Source organism: Vidua macroura, chromosome 1 (assembly GCF_024509145.1).
Source record: "Vidua macroura isolate BioBank_ID:100142 chromosome 1, ASM2450914v1, whole genome shotgun sequence".
Lineage (NCBI taxonomy): Eukaryota > Metazoa > Chordata > Aves > Passeriformes > Viduidae > Vidua > Vidua macroura.
In genome coordinates this window covers 117,740,412-117,757,610 of record NC_071571.1, presented here as the reverse complement: position 1 = coordinate 117,757,610, position 17,199 = coordinate 117,740,412, and the positions used below count along the sequence as shown (strand labels likewise).

The window sequence follows — 17,199 nt, the reverse complement described above, 5'->3', positions numbered from 1 at the left end:
TTCCTTACTCAACAAAGTGGGTAAAAGCCCTAGCTCTTTAAATGCTATTGTTCCAGTTTCAGAGTAGAAAGGCTATAAAACAGGGGTGCTTCATTAAAATACCATAGCTGGCACCTCTCAGAGGCACAGGAAAGGAATATTCACTGAGTAAGTAACACATTATAAATTATAATTGAGATTCAATTCTCCCAGGGAGAAGAGATGGTAACTTGTCATTTGAAGTGTTGTGAGTTTCTGAGAGTGGACCAGGAGTTTAGAGGGTATAATGATATCATTAAGAAGTGCCCTTGCAAAGTAAGCAAAATTATACTGTGCTGTTTCTTGAAAACCACAGGAACTCTTTATTGTTCTGTCAGCAGCAGTTCAAAGAGCTATGTGACCCCATTAACATTCATTCAGGCATGTATAACAAATTGGAGGGGGGAAATTTCTTGAATAGTTAATTAAATTTTGTGTGTTTGAATACCTAACACTGTTAGCCATAAGAGCTCAGCACCACAGAATACATACCTTGCACACCTCGTTTACTTCACAGCTTTATTTTTCTTTTAATATTTAGAGGAGAATGCAGTGTCAAAGGTAGAGAAATAGTTGGGAGGTTGGAAAATGGAAAAGTAGATAATGGCTAGCTGATTTGATGGCTGTGGTTGAACTTCTCTAGTATTCACAGTCCTTCTTCCATGAGCAACAACTATTGTAAGATGATGAGAAAATCCTTTGAACACACATATCCAGGTCAAATAGGAATATGTGGGGTGATACACTATAAGCACAAGCTAGAATCTTGCAGGGAAACCAAGTTGATCTCACTTTTGATAAGGCACAGCTCTTATTTATTTATTTATTTATTTATTTATTTATTTATTTTTGTGTGAATAGTTGTCCCAGAAGCTCTTTCACACACAGTGGAAAATCACTACAGTCCCTTAAGCTGCAGTGATCATGGACTCAGTTAAAGCAAAGACAGTGGCCAGCAACAGAAACTGAAGTTTGCCTGGTTGGTTTTGAATGCAAAAGTTAATTTTTTTTTTATTTTTTTTTTATTTTTTTTTTAGCAAGAATTATTGGTAGATATTGTCTCCAATGTTAACAGGAAGCCCATTTACAGTGATTAATTAAGTCAGAAGCTTTATCTGTACCAATCAATTAATTTCAGTTCCACTGCAGATTCAGGAATCCTTATCTCTTCACGACTGTCTCCTTGCAGCTTTCCTTGCACTAAGCAATGAGATTGATAAAGGCAAGGACCATCACAAGGAGTTTAATGCTGTCTGTGCTATACTGAGGACATGTTGTTTCCTCAGAATTCAATTCAGGTTCTCTGTATTTCTAAGGGGCACCAAACAACGTTAAGATTGTTAGTGGGACTCTTCAGGAAACTTCACACAGAAGTTGGACTAGGACCCTTTGTAGCAACTGCAGGTGTCCATTTACATAAACATTCCCACCAAGCCACAGGAAACCATTTCTTCCAGACACTGAACATATATGCTACTGAGCACACTTACTAATTCAAAGATGTTTCTAAATTCTTTTGGAAAATAGAAGAATAAAATTTATCTTACCCTATATGCCTGGGCAAGCTTGCATTCTATTTTCAGTTCATTGAAATTTCTGTTTTCTTCTGTAATTCTTACACAGACATCAAGTACTTTGCTCATCACATATATATTCATACTTCTGCCTTTTTTCTGCAAAACTGTCAATCTAATGACCTTCTAAATGTATCTGCTATTTTTAGAATATTTGCATTATAATTATACTTGTGTTAGCTATGTTGTTTCTTTGCTGCATTTTTATTGCATGTAGATTGGAGTTGGTCAGAAAGCCTCCTCTGAAATGGAAATTATTTTTATTACCCTTTGGCCTTGCTTTAAACTGATTCCACTGCAAAGAGTTTGTAACAGTGGGAATGTGCTCCGACTGAAAATCAGAATGTACATTCAAATGGTCTAATGGTCTAATATGTCTACCAGAAAGGGATGAAAAACACATCCTGAACTAATAATAGGAAGTTCTGAATTACAGGGAAGTTGAACTACTGGATGAATTTCCACTGAAACGCTTTTTTTCTCAGAAAATGTCCATTTGCTGAAACCAAAGCTTAGTGGGGACAAGGGACAGAGATGAGGGGAGAAGGAAATAGGTTGAATATATCTCTTGGTGTTTTCAACATTCCTTGGAAGACTGTGGTGTTTGAGGTTGACATTTTTGCATCAAGAAACTCCTGCTATTCAGAAATGCTTGTTTAATTGTAAGGTTCCACATGTTAAGAAGAGACATAAAAATATTTGAGAACAAAGTGGAGTTCTTCAAGATCACTAGGTAAATGTTCTTAGTGATGTACAGAATTTCCAAAAAGTGCTCAGACATTGAGGGACATTTTTTGCAAGCCTAGAAATCTCTCTTGAAGTGGAAAATCACTTTCTGCTGTGGTTTAATAAGGATGGAATTACAGCCTCCATCAAGACAATGGTAAAAGTTCCATTTGCATCAGCTGGGACTTCATCTCAAACTTACTGAAAGCATTGTAGTCTCTTTTGACCATGTTGATCATACACATATTTGCCATACAAATATGTATGGCCATAAAAATATGCATGACCATACAAGGTTTGAGGAATTTATAAGTTCCTTTGTTGAGGAGAAGATAATAATACATGAGGCTTTAAACAAAATTGTTGTGTGTGCAGAAAAGTCCTAGTTTTCCGCACATAATCAAGTCAAGCAACAAGTAGGCAAATGTTTCAAAAAATCATTGCCTTTCTGCAGAATTTTAAAATATTTCTGACAGCAGCTTTTTGTTAGAAGCTTGCACCAGAAATTACCTTGCTTAGAGGAGCAGAATGAACACAGAGTTCTGCCAAGAGCTCTCTTCTGCATCTGTGCGAGCTGAGCTGCTGGGTCTTCCACAGCAGCAGTCAGGGACCCACAGCCAGTTCCACTGATGCAGCACATCCTTGAAGGCACGTGCTAAAGACAGGGCTGTGAGCCAGAGGTGTAAAGGAACAGCTGATCTTATACTGCCACAGCTGTCTTCCCAGGAGACATGAATTTCAGTTCTGCAGTTGTTAGTGAAGGCTCCAGCATGAGTCTTCTAGAGAGAGCCAAGTCCTTTTCTACCTGTGCTCAGGGGATAATCTATGCCACTGTGTACAGTCATATCAGAGTGATGACTCCTCCTGCTCTGACTCCCTCCATCTCCCTATACACATGTACCTCCATTGCCACCCCAAATCTCAAACAAAATAGCACCTATTTCAACTCTGTTTTCACATAGCTCTCACTGAACTATCACTGTTCCTGTCTCTTTATGATCTACTCTTGTACTTGCAATCTCTTTTATATTTTTGCATAATCATTGTGTATATTTGTCACAGCAAGAAATTACCTGTAAGTAAATCCCATGCTAAAAAGGAGAAAGCTTTTGGAATTGTAAAAAAAGTTAAACATATTACAGATGCATCATTCCTAAAATTTTATGAAATTATGAAGGACAGGGATAATGTAAATTATATCAAGTACATTAGACCAGGTTCATATTTTATGAGAGAAAGAAACATTCAACATATAACATCATCTATCTATGCATATGTTGGTGGGAAGGTCTGAGCATGACTGGTGTTAGTTCTAGGCTACTTTACTGTCTACCTCTAAGAAACAGCTACTTTCAAGGCAGACTTACTGCAATAAACTTTCACATTTCCTTGCTGGGATTGAAAGAGTATTTTCTTTCTTTATAATGCTTATCAGCAACTTGGTGAGATCTTTATTAAAATGTCATAACTGGCATTAAAAAAGACTTTCCATTTAACATATGCAGCTTGTCCTTTACTTACAGCCAAAAGCCTCAAAGCATCCAACTGATAAACATGGCAGGGCTGATCAATTCTACTAAGCAGTTAATTCCAATTTTCAAGTGAAAAATGTGAGTCTACAGCCTGCTATCCTTTGCTTTTTCCTTGTTCCAGTCAACTCCCTAGAGATGATAGACACACAATGAACATAGGCCTTCTCTTGGAGAGAGCAAAGTCTGTTTATCTACCTGGTTTTAATATAAAATGAGTCAATCCCTCTTCTCATCTCCTTTAATTTCAAAGGCTCCCTCACTGGCAGCTCAGAGAGTACTCACTCTACATACCACAACAGCTGCTGGAGACAGATAGCATGAGCATTTCTGGAATGATTCAAACTGACCTTCTTTCAATGGACACTAAATGCGCATCATTAGCTGTGGCTTCATATTCCAACACAGGTCTCTAACATGAAGGCAAGGTAACAAGGTAAAGAGATTTGGGAACTTTTGAGGCAGTCTTTAATGAAAAAATATTGTATGCTTTTTATGTGTACATATTGCAAGTTATTTCATTCAAATACTTGTGTATATATGCAGTCTGATGTCTCATATGAGTAGTGGACTCAAAACCAAGAAAGGTTTTTGCTACGTAAGTTTAGGAAACAGAATATCCAATTGCATCTTAAAGCATCTGATAAATTCTGATCTTTAGGCACTTTCCAGTTGCTGAAGATCATTAGGACTTGAAGCTGTCTCATTTTGAACAGCTCAGTCATTCTTACTGGGGGGAAGTCTCTATTTCCTTCACAGACCAGATTTGTAGGTCTCCTTCTGTAGGTTAACCCATGTTTATATAGCTCATATTGCCCTATGAAAATAAGATTGAGTTACTAGCAGATTTTCTAGAGTTACTAACAGGGACTCTTCTTGGGAAGCTGCAACATGCCTTTGGACACATGAACACACTGTGATTACAGCACAGGAACATCCTGCTTGTATATTCTGAGGCAATCACTTGTCTTCTGGTAGGACACTACTAAAGGTACAGTTATCCATCTTCAAGGACCCAGCCTAGAATATCCCCTTTCCTTCAATTTCCCTACCCTGGGGAAGATAATGACAAGGCTTTTGCAAATATCCAAAATTTAATTATTTCCCTCATTTTTTACTAGTCTTTAAATTCTGGACATAAATATGCAAAAAATCTACCTGCCTTCAGGTAGGTTTCTTTCTAACAGGGGAAGGGAAAGAGGGACAGAACCTCATCTGCCACAGATCATCATTTCTCTGCAGATGTGCACAGAACCACAGCCAGTTACACTGTTCCAGCAACTGGCCTCAGCTCTCTGCTCACTTTTGTCAACATGAAAAACTGAGGAGAAGCCAAACAATTGAATGAGCAACTTTTGAATCTGCAGTCAGTCTCCAAGAGATAAACTGTTAAATCTACACTTAGGGTTTTTTATATGAGGTGCTAAGTTTTGGTTTTTTTTTGGCTTGTCCTTGTGCAAGCCAGTGAATACATGAGCCTGTAAATGGTTTTCTTTGCATAGCTCCTGTCACCGAGGATTTTATCTGTTCTGACTTCAGTAGGCAATGACAGAGCTCTGTCTTTCTATTAATATGACCTGTTATAAATACCAATGGAGACATAATAGCATCATAGGATATTTATAGCACAAGCAGACTTAACCTTACACTGCAGATTTCTGCAGAAAGGCTGAGTGTTCCTCAGCTTATTACAATGAGAATTCTCACTCACTCTAAATGTTCAAGCAGCAGCAATGTTATGTTCAGAAACTCTATCGAAAGAAGAATTTTGTCTTATACTCACTATGCCAGGCATTGTATACCCTACATCCTTCACATGACTCATAAAGATTTCCACTGGAAGTACTTATTCAGACAAAGAGATCACATTTACCTTGGGTTTCAGAGTACAAATGTATTTAAGCAAGGAAGGAAGAGTCAGCTCCTTTCTCCAGTCTGGAGACACCAGCCCAGTCTGGGCTGGTGAAGGAGGCATCAAGTTTTCAGGTCAGAGGGCTTGGTGAAGTCTCCAAATGTTGAAGGACTGCCTGGATTCTGTTCAGATGCCCAGTTTGACCATAACAAATATTAATTTATGCCCATTAAGCCAGGTCATGCTGCCCTGAAATACTGTTCTATTACCTCCACTTGATTTCAAACTTCAAAAAGCAAGAAATACTAGCAATCAAGGCAGAAATTAAATGCTTCTTACCACTCATAATGAAATAGATTGTTAATAAACATACTTCCAGATAATTTTGGAAATCTATTCCACTGTAATAATACTATTCTGAAAATACAACATAGTTCCAGAAAAAAAATGGTTTTGACTTGAAAACTTTTATCAGGTCTAAAGACTCATCTTTTTCAGTAAGATATGAGAAAAAAAAGCATACAAAAATATTACACCTTTGGTATAATATTGGACTGCATTTTTTTCTTCAAGATCTACATCCCTCTTCACTTTTGAGCTTTTTTTTTTATATTATAGGTCTTCCTTCTCAAGCACAACATGAAAAACATTTGATTGTATAAGATAGTGCCAAAACACAAGTAATTTGCTTCTATAATTTAACTGACATTAGGTTTCTTGATCTTACAAAATTACAGTAGGAGGAAATAAAAAAAAAAACAAACTTAAAATCTATTGCTCATGTTAAAGATCAAAAAGCCTCATAAAATTCTAAACAGGCTGAGTTTTTCCATCTAGCAATCTCATTCTAGATTTTGAAGTGGAATAATCTCCAATAATATGTAAACAAACCTGTTAGCTTGATTTTCTGATTTCATCTAAACATTAGTGCTATTCTGTAGCATTAGCAAATGTACCTTTGACAATTTTCTAAGAGAATCTTATACAATTTTCCCTTATTTGAAGATTTTTTGGAAGATTTTTATATGTACTAGTATCTCATCAAAGTGTTCTTAAGTCAAGCATCGATTTCTGTTCATTTTCCTCCTCTCACAGAAATACCAGCTTTAAATTTTTGCTGGATTATAATAAACTGAAGATAACTTAAAGAAATTTAATTGTTCTCCTAATGTCCTTTGTTGGTCAAATCTTCTGTCAAGTTATTGCAAATGAAACTCTGGAGTCTAATTCCTGTTTGCAGATATCAGTTGTTCCATCTTGTTGCTGCTGCTCAATGCAGTGATTGTGAAATTTGAATCAAAGCCATATTGAACCCTAAAGATCACTCCTGCAGTTATTCATCGTCACAATGTAGGAATATGGTTTATTTCTTAAGAGTCACTGTAATCACATTTGAGTACAGCTGTGAGTGACACAGCTATCAGAGAAAGAAAAAATACAACCAGGAAATAACCATTCACCCTATTTCTTGTTTCGCTACCTTGAGACAACCTTGAGGCAAGTTACCTGTTAGGTAAGGCAGTACCAGGTACTCCGGAGTGCAAACCTGATCTTCAGGTCAGTTTTGAAACCAATTTGGGGATTTGTGTCATAAGGCACTCAGCTTGGTCTTGGTAGACCATGGCCTTTTGTCTTGGTTTTCACCAAAGATATGGCAGGCAAGGTCAAACCTTCTGCTGTTTTGAAGGTTTTGGAAGATTTCTGGATGCTATTGAGAAGTTATTGTGTTTCAATTCAGAGTACTGGCTGGGGGAATTCCTAAATTGCTACGTGCATGCGCATGCACAAACTGGTGTTGGATAAGGCAGGAACAGAGACTGTTTTTTTATACTCATTGGTATACCACAAAATCAAAAGTCCTGTCTGGGGACCAACCAACTACATCCTCAGAGCAGAAACCAACCAGCCTTAAATTAAGAAAATGTCTGGGCTTCACTGGACATGAAGGCTGTGTTCACTGTAACACCTCAGCCTTGGTTTCCAGGATTATTAGAGTCTTTGACTGCAATGGTCAGTAGCAAACATCCTGTGTACTGAGAAGTGACCATTTCTTACATGCTTCACCTGCATCACTACTGTTACATGGGTTTCTGATCTTTGCTGTTGGACTCTGATGCTTCTACTCTGTTATGTAAAGTGCCAAAAGATCAGTCTCTGGTTAACTTTAGCCACAATTAAATTTTGTCTACTATCATAAGATAATTGTAAGCTCAGCATGACACGCAAAGAACTGTGACTTGACAGACAAAAAAAGCAGAAGAAAAAACATGCTGTGAAGGGGAAAAGCTGTTCACATTAAAAGAATGAAGATTAGAAGTGAAAACTCACAAAGTTATTGGCCAAATAGATTTATTTTTGACACATCTCTTTCTTCACCTTTCCATCCACATGAAAATCTTATGTTTAATGTGTTAAAATTCAAGACATCTGTAAGGTCTAGGAAGGAGTACAGCATGAGCTCAAAGCATACAGTGACAATTGCCTTGTGCTAAAACAGCAGAGCTTGTTAATCTGAGATGGCTTATGTACTACAAAGACATTTGTCCCCACACTCCTGTGACATGATGAAAATTGCTATACTGTACAAATACTTATTTAACATCTGAAGTACTGTTATTTGAAGTGGAGGCATAAGGGTATTTTTAGGTCATTAAATAACATAGCTGAGATACAATGAACTGTCTTATGTGATGCAATCTATAGAGAAATCCATACATAACAAGGAGTAGTATTGAGCAAAATGTGCATTCAGCAATGTGGTGATGGAATGCCTACTTCATCTTTCTAAGTATTTACAGATTTTACAGTGTTTGGAACTGAGCAGCCTGTATGATAGCGATATGGTTATTTCTGCAGCCAAGTCCACTTGATTTGACTAGTGTTTGTTTTACAACTCAAGATGAATTAATATATGCACCTGTGTAATGCTTGCTGTCTGCAGTTTAGTGGTAATGCATTGTAGCAGTGATTTGAGAAAAAATAAATTGAAGGCAAATGCAAAATCCACTGAATTGCCAAAAGATTAATTAGCTGAAAACAATTTGAATGTAAGAAAAAACCCCAAATGCATAAATTATTAAATACTATTTTTTAAAAGTAATTGTATATGTCAGAATGTGATGGTCTGAGACACTGAATGACAGTTTAAAAAAACTATAGGAAAACTTTTCCACTATGGCATTAAAATTCCATTACATAGGGAGAGGCTGAAAGTTCCTGGCACAAATAGCAACATATGGGTTCAGCTCCAGAAGAAATTGTAAGAGAGAATTATTTTCCTTCCATCCATTTAATTAGACTTGCACAGGACTTAATATAACCCAAAATCTCTTCATAGAAAGGAGGACTGAGATAGCCATGTAATCTGCCTGTCTGAGGATTTGTACTTGCAGAGTGCCTTAGCTATGAGAAAAAACACGGAACTGAAACAATCTGCTTTTATTTTTGGACATCATCATCTCATGGGAGCAGGACCTGATGTTTTTACTTTCAGTGACCACCAATTCAGTGACTCTTTTTCTAAAGTATGTAGGTCTCATCTGCATTTCAACTATATTTCACATAAATTTTACATTAGGATGGCACTAGTTCTTTTAAAATAATAATAGAAAAAAGTCTCAATGCAGGGACTTTGACAGCAATGGTGAGAGCCAAAAAAACCCCCCAATCTAAACAGCCCCCAACATCATTGTATGCTAAATATGTGCTTTATAAGCATTAATGTCTTGCTTCTAAAACTGGTGAAAAGGAATGCAGCATTCACAACTCCTACTACTCCTACTACTTACAAAGCCAGTGGTTAGCTAAGTTTAGGACACGTTATCCCAATTTGTACTTTCAGAGAGAGTAATTTTTACTAATCCTGGAGAAGACAACGATAACTCGACTTCAAATTGGAAACAAAATGCACATGTATGCTCAGGTAAGGCAGCCTCCTTCAATTGCACAGCATAGGATGTCAGGCTAATGACAGAATTATAAGATCAACTTTGGTATTCCCAGGCTTCAGTACTTCCAGTTTTTCTGCTGACAAATGCAAACAAACTGGAGGCAGACAACCTGGCAGTGCCATGGCCAGAAATCGGATGGGATGAAGGCTGGACTGGCCTCGTACTGAATAGATGGAAAAGCTAAATTTGGACAGGAACAAAGATGATTTGCTAGAATTTGATTTACTTATGAATGTCACTTGGCTTTATCTTCCTTCTGACTAGAACTTTTTTTTGAACCACAGAATGTCACTCTCTATGAAATGATAGTATCTGCAGGAGAAGATAAGGTATTGTCCTAAGGACTAATTGCACAGCTTGACTTTCTAATTTGTTAGAATAGATGAAAATTCCTCACAAAGGGGAACACAGGCTTAAAACTGCTGGCAGATTTTTCTACCTCATTTTTGAATAATAAAACAAAGCAGACACAATCATGATCTACTTGTAGATAATTTGCTAGTCAAAAAATTAGTTGAACAAATTGTTCCTTCTGGTATGTAAGTTAAAATAAAAATGAACACACCAGAGAGAATTTTTCTTGAGGTGTTTATGACAACAGGATATCTGGTAAGTACTAAGCAAGAAAAAAACAATTACTTATCTCTTCTTTTAAATATGTAGCAGCATGAAAGTATGGTCCTTAAGCAAGCTGGTATAAGATATAAGTCATTCCTGCTCTGAGCAGGGAGTTAGACAAAGTGCTCATTGAAGACACCAGCTCTCCTTCCAGCTTAAATACCCTTGGATTCTATCAAATGCCCTCAAATAGTAAGGTTATGTAAAAACTCCTTCTCAGGTCTAACACCAGAGATGTGCTTGGACTTTAGTGGAAGGGACTGAAGTCCTCTCTGAGCACCATAGTTTATCCTCATCCTCAGGCTGCCCCATCCTCAGGTTGGCCTATCAGACCCCAGCTTTGTCCTCACCTCCTACCTAACCCTGTAACAGCACATGGTTTTAGCTTGCTCCTGTTTATCTGCAAGCACCAAGTGGACGTGCAGCCCCTCAACAGTCTGAACCACAAAGTAACAGGATCCTGTGTGACAAATGAAGGCAGTCAGAATAAGGCCACAACAGGGAGGCTGTCCTCCCTCTTCCTCATTTCCATCCTACTCAGACGCATCCCCGTGAACACAGCAGCGCTCTTCCATCTGCTGAGGGAACTGCTCTCATCTCCTGCTACCCTCCCTCTGCATACACATGTGCTTGCATGTGGACTGCACACTCCAGAAGGCAGACACTGCTGGATTCTAATCCCCCTGAATTCTCTCATGGATTAAACCTCAAATCTTTAACCCTCCTTCTTAATGCTGTGGTAAGTAACACATGTACTGGCTACATTGATTTACAGCTGAAATAAAAGTGAAAGACAGACAAAAGGAGATGTCTGAAAATCAATCTATGCAGCAAGTGGGTGGAACATTAAAGCATTCTGGATTATTTTCTCCTCCCTTCACTTTGCCCAGGGCCTGATGAAGCAAAATCACTGTCTGCAGCAATAAAAGTTGCAGGTACATGTGTTACCCTCCACCTACCTGTAACCCTTCAATGGCCAGTTTGAGGATAGATGGTGTAAGCTTGGAGGCTTGCTTGAAGGAGAAGTTGCTCCAGTCTATAATTAGAATGAAGCCATTTATCTGGAGCTCCTGATCTTCAATGAGCACTTCCAAAGAAAGTAGAATAGCCCGAAGGATATCTATGAAGGAGTTCCTAAAGCAAAAGCAGAAAAAAAAAAATCAATGGCTGCAGTTGTCTTCAAACCTCAAGATACTCAGTTTTGCTATGGGTGGAGCATGAGTGAGGGACAGGGATTTATTCTGGTAGAATTATCCAAAAAATAGTTGTTTCAGAGGTGCCTTTAAAGAGCTTCTGCTCCAAAACTGCTTGGTGTGATAAATCCTGCTCACTGATGGATAAAATAAACACTGATAAGGATTTCCTCAATTTTGCTAGCAGTCCTTACAATGGATTTTAGCTAAGCTGCATTGGGAAACTATTTGTCTGTGATGAAATGAAACAAATTCAAGCTATCAATTTAAATCCTTGCTCAGTTGGATATACCTTACCAGTTTGTCTCCCTTCTTCTTACCAGATTTTTGTTTCCTTACCAGGAAATAAATCAGTACAATATTCATATAAAAGATATCATACAACTACATTCTGTGCCTTCCTGCTTGAGTGTAGGGAATGATCCAAGGCTTTACACAATATAGTTTGACAGTTGCCTTATTTTTGCAAACCAAATGCAACATGAAAAATGGCTACATACGCTCAAAATGAGAGCTCTTTATTAATTATCAGCTACAGTAGGCTGGCCACAAGGCTTCCCTCAACTCTGGGAGAAGAATTAAAAACCTTGGAGGGCCTGAAGCATATAACAAGTAAAAGAGAAGAAAGTGCTGAAATGTTTTCTTTAATGTGAGAGTCTGCTCTGGGAAGCCTGGGCCGCTCACTACTTCCATTTCCTCACTACTTCCATTTCACAAAAGCAAGACTTGGACACTTTAATGACTAGTCCATAGTTATACCCAAGTAAGCTGAATTAGGTGCTCTCCTCATCTGTCCTTCTCATTATGATGATTTACAAACAATACATTCTATTAGAGAGCAACAAGCAAGGAAAGCTTCACAAAGTACAGCTTAACCTTGTGTAAAATGAAATTGTAATATACTGCTAGTGCAATCTGCTTTACCTCAGCATAATTCTCAAGTTTTCCTGGGCCTGAGGTCCTTTACAGGGAAGATTCATACCATGTTCTCCCATGGAGATTTTAATTTAGTTCTTTTCTGCTGTTTTCATAAATTTAAAACAAATCTTCCCAAACCTCCAAGAGCATTGTTTCAAATTCTGCCTGAGAGAAAAAAACGTATGTGCAGTCAAAACAAATTTCTCTACCATCAGCCTCTACCCCTGAATGGAATCAACACATGTTAAATTTCTATTAGAAGTAAATGGTGAAGTGTTCTCTGATTCTTTCTCTTTTCTTTCAATAGGTTTTGAGTGGAAATGTACATTCCTTCTCTGAAGACCTTGTAAAAGCAGCTTCTGTACTCTGCCTTTCTGCAAAAATTAAAAGCTTCTCTGAAGTATAATTGGGGCAATAAATTGAGCTTATTGAGCTTAACGATGTCTAATATTGTTCTTGCTGCATACCAAGTCACCCCTCCCTCATTTACAGTTACAGGACAACCTTGACCTTTTCAAATCCTATGGGGAAGCTCTGCTGAACAGCTGAAAGAAGGAGTATTTCCTTAGCAAAGTCAGGTGAAGGCATACTGATTGGATTGGCAATTGGTATGTACTTTAATTCTAAATTTATTGTGAAAAATTGTAATATACTACCTACTGCTTAGCAGAAATGGTGATGACTTCCAAGCAGCAGCACCAGCTGACCCCACTTGGTGAAAAAAAACAAATATACCCTATCCTAGTGTGACTTTATGATGCTTGTATCCCCAATTATCTGTTCTCTTTATGCTGGATATTAAGTTCTGCACCTTTAAGACTGGTTCCAAGAGCAAAGGGAGGGGGAAAGAAGCACGCAGTTTGTTTTCTGAACTGCACTCACTCCTCCACATTCCTGCTCCTGGACTGTGTTGTCTGCAGCATGGATGGACAGTGAGAGAGAGCTCTCCTTTGCTTTTTAGTTAGTTTTTGGCTAGCTGAGGCAGAGAAGTTCCCTGGACTGTGATTTTTCTTTTTCTTGGAACTGTTCAAGCCTACTCTGGTTTGGAAACCCAGAAGAACACTGGGAGCTCTCACCTGTGGCCCACCGGTGCCGGAGGGACTGATGGAGACTGAGTGAGCTGAGCTACAGCCCACGGAAGGACTTTCTGAATTTGCCATCTCTTCAGAACAGCAAGAGGTTTTATTGTTTAATATTATTCATTTTTTCTGTGTGTTAATACTTTACTTGTTAAATAAACAGGTTTTTTTCCACTTTTCTCTGAGGAAATATTTTCCTGAACAAGTTGGGGGACGGGCCACTTGAATCAGCTTTCTAGAGAGACACCTTTGGAAGTTTCTTCCCAAATTTGCCCTAAAGCAGGACATATCCCTAGACTATATCTATGTAATATATCCCAGCATCCTCCTTCAGGGTGGTCAGCCTTCTACAAGAACTGCCCCATGGAAGCTCCCAGGCATGTGCAGTGCCTCCAAAAGTGCCCTCACATACATGCCAGCCTTCTTTGCACTCTTGTTGGCATTAATTCAAAATTATATCATTGCCTGGCTACATTGGGGAAGATAGAATAATCTTGACCCCAATCCCACTGCTGCAAAAACTAGAATGAACTGGATGGTTTTTATCAACAAAGATGTGAAAACATGGGCACATTGTGACAAAGGAAGATTTTATCCTTCATTTGTGGGAAGAAATTTTCTTAAGAGTACATTCAAACTAATATTCATGATCCTGATAGCACAGATGATTTTAAAGTCTGTGTAATGATTCCAGTGGGACTGTCTGGAAACGGTGGATACAAGTCATCTTCTGTAATCCACTCAAACTCTAAATGACAATGGCAATATTTCTTCCCCTTGGACTTTGTGCTGAGGAATTCCAGTCTTTGTTTGAGTGTCTACATAAATTGCCAATTTATCAAGTAATTACTCACCTGTACTTTCCTGTACTTCCAGCAGAAATTATTTACCTGGGAGATATGGCATTCAATTTTCTCAGTTTGCAATTAATCTGGCTGTCCCTGCCTGCATCCCTCCTCTCTCTATGTCTTTGCAAGACATGGTATAGGAAATAACTTAGAGCGAACACAAAGATGTTTTTCTGATGAGCAGAGGGAGACATGAAAGCAGCATATAAGTCCTCCAGGTGGATTGTTTGCAGACACACTGTTCTGTGAATGCAGAGCCTGGATAGAAATCAGACAGAGTGCCACTTGAGTTTTAAGCCCTCTGCTCCCTAGTCTTGGGGCTTTGAGACAAATCATTCAGCTGTGTGACTGATTTGCATCCAAATAATTTTTTATGCATGAACACAGAACCACTTTTTATTAATCCATCACTTTTGTTCCTTTGCTTAATGTTCCCTTCCCCTCCTCCAACTCCCCTCCTCACCAGTTTAACCCTCTCACACAGAAAAAAAAAAGTGAAATAAATTACAGTTACACAAAGGGAAATGTATAAGGTCCTGTGAGGATTCAGCATGGAGCCACTAACGAGTTACAAAAGATTTGCACAAGCCCCAGAAAGAGAAAAAGGAGGAGGAAGAGAGTGTGCCTATCTGCCTTGGCTGAATGGAAAGGTACCACAAAAGAGACTCTTCAAATACCCTTTGGAAAATGGGAAGTTAGCCCAACATAAACTAGCAGTGAGGAATAATAATGTAACACAAAAAATGAAGATGGTTTAGCTGAGGGATTTGGTGGGGAGATTAGCCAAAGGCATAACATGAAAATAAATAAGAAGAAATTACTTAATTATAAGAGGTGTAAGCAGGCTGTGAGAGAACCAGAAGGCTCAGTGGAGTACTAGGGTGCAATGGGAACAATTAAAGGGGATAAAGACATTGCAAGGAAATTAAATGCTCTATTTGCATGTATCTGCCACCAGTCATTTTGAGGAGATCCATGGATAACAAAGCTGAGGCACCGTTGGAAAATAAGGGGTCAACTAAGACATACTGAAAGAAAGTGATACATTTTGGAGAAGACAGTATCAGTAAAGGCTTTTGACATTACTCCTTCTGAAAAACTAAACACAGGCTCTGTTTTAGGCATGCTAGTGAAATTAATTGGATTATTCAGATAGTTAAAAGTATGAATGTACGGAAGTACTGGCAGCTGAAGCCATTAAGATTGTCTGGTAGTAAGCAAAAACAAACTGTCACTACAAATCCTGACTGTCCCACAGGACAGCAGACTAAAAAAGTTTGGACCAGTGCTGCTATCTTGGCAGTTGCAGATAATTCAGCTTAATACCCCTAAGTTAATATGCAGTATGAGCCTCTCTCCTCTAATACTAAAAAGGTGGCCAAAGCTCCATTACACTTGGCAAGCTGCAAATGTGGCATAGATACAAATCAAGTAAGAGACCACATCTTGCTTAGTTCCCTCCATACACAAAAAGTCACCAAGAGAGCAAAAATGAGTATTTGGCTTCTAAGTGGGGAGAGCTGACACTGCCCTGCAAGGAGGATTCCCAGTGAGAGTAAAACACAGAAGCGGAAGCAGGAAGAAGGACCAAAAGCGCATCTTCACGTTGCCCCAAATTATTTGAGCTAGACCAAGTTCAAGAAGCTGGTTGCATCTCAAATCCTGTGTTTAGTTTTGGGCCCCTCACTACAAGAAGGACACTGAGGTGTGGAGCAGGTCTATAGAAGGGTAATGGCCCTGGTGAAGTGTCTGGACCACAGGTCTTCTGAGGAGTGGCTGAGGGAGCTGAAGGTGTTTAGCCTGGAGAAAAGGAGGCTCATGGGAGATCTTACCACTCTCTACAACTACCTGAGAAATGGTGTCAAGGTGAACATTAGTCTCTTCTCTCAGGTAACATGTGACAGTACAAGAGACCCTAATTTGTTCCAGGAAAGGTTTCCATTAGAAATTAGGAAGAGCTTTTTCACTGAAAGGAGGCATGTAGACGTGGAACTAAGGGGCATGGTTTGGTGGACTGGACTTGGCAGAGCTGGGTCAACAGTTGGACTTGATGATCTTAAAGGACTTTTCCAGCCTAAATGATTCCATGATTCTATTAAAAGCTTAGAAAGGGAGACATGAACAACACAGCAGATCCATGCAGGTGGACCAGGAGAACCCAGGAAGGCACATTTTTAATTGTTCTCAAACACAGCCGAGGTATGTTATTCAAAAAATATGAATAAAACAAAGCCCTTGGATTCCAGTCAACAGTGGGCTTTGAAAAGGTGTTTCTAAGTCATACGAAATAATTTATTTCATCAGATTAAATTCTCATTTCTGCTCATGAAGTATTGATAAGAGAGCCCCCAGCTTCCATTGTTGTATTCTTGGAAAACATCTGTGTATTTTTAATGTGCATATTTATTTTAGAAAATTAAACCTTACCCCTACTGAAATCAGTACCAGAAATTCTTAACACACAGACCTTGAGGATTCATGTCTTGATTCAAATTCATGATCCTGGGTAACTACCCTGCCTCTCTGGCATCAGAGGGAAATGCCAATCACTCTAGGTACTGCAAGACCTGATCTTCACAGTTAATCACTTTTGGTAAGGAAAGGTCTCTCATATGAACCATGCACAATTCAGGGCAGCCCTTGGCTAAAGAATAATCAGGAAAAATGTGTTCAAAATGAAGAATCACAAATGAACATGGTGGCTCACTTGATTAATTCTGCACTAGAGAAGATGATGTCAAACAGAGAAGCTCACAGCTGAGACATGCACTGAAGAGGGCTTGTCTCCTCTATCTGTGGTCTGAATAGCACATATATGTGCAGGAATTAGCAAGCCTTGCCTGCAATTCAAGGAAATGGGTTGCATTAGCAGCAAATGTTCACAATTAATATTT

General features: G+C 38.6%; 1 protein-coding gene across 1 annotated transcript in view; it reads right to left on the bottom strand.

Moving 5' to 3' along the window:
- The window catches only part of CLVS1 (clavesin 1), a 96,982-nt gene that overhangs the window by 53,943 nt on the left and 25,840 nt on the right, over positions 1–17,199 (bottom strand). Inside the window, exon 3 of the mRNA XM_054003596.1 lies at positions 11,227–11,401. Coding sequence (XP_053859571.1) covers positions 11,227–11,401 — 175 coding nt within the window. The remainder of the gene's footprint in view (positions 1–11,226; positions 11,402–17,199) is intronic.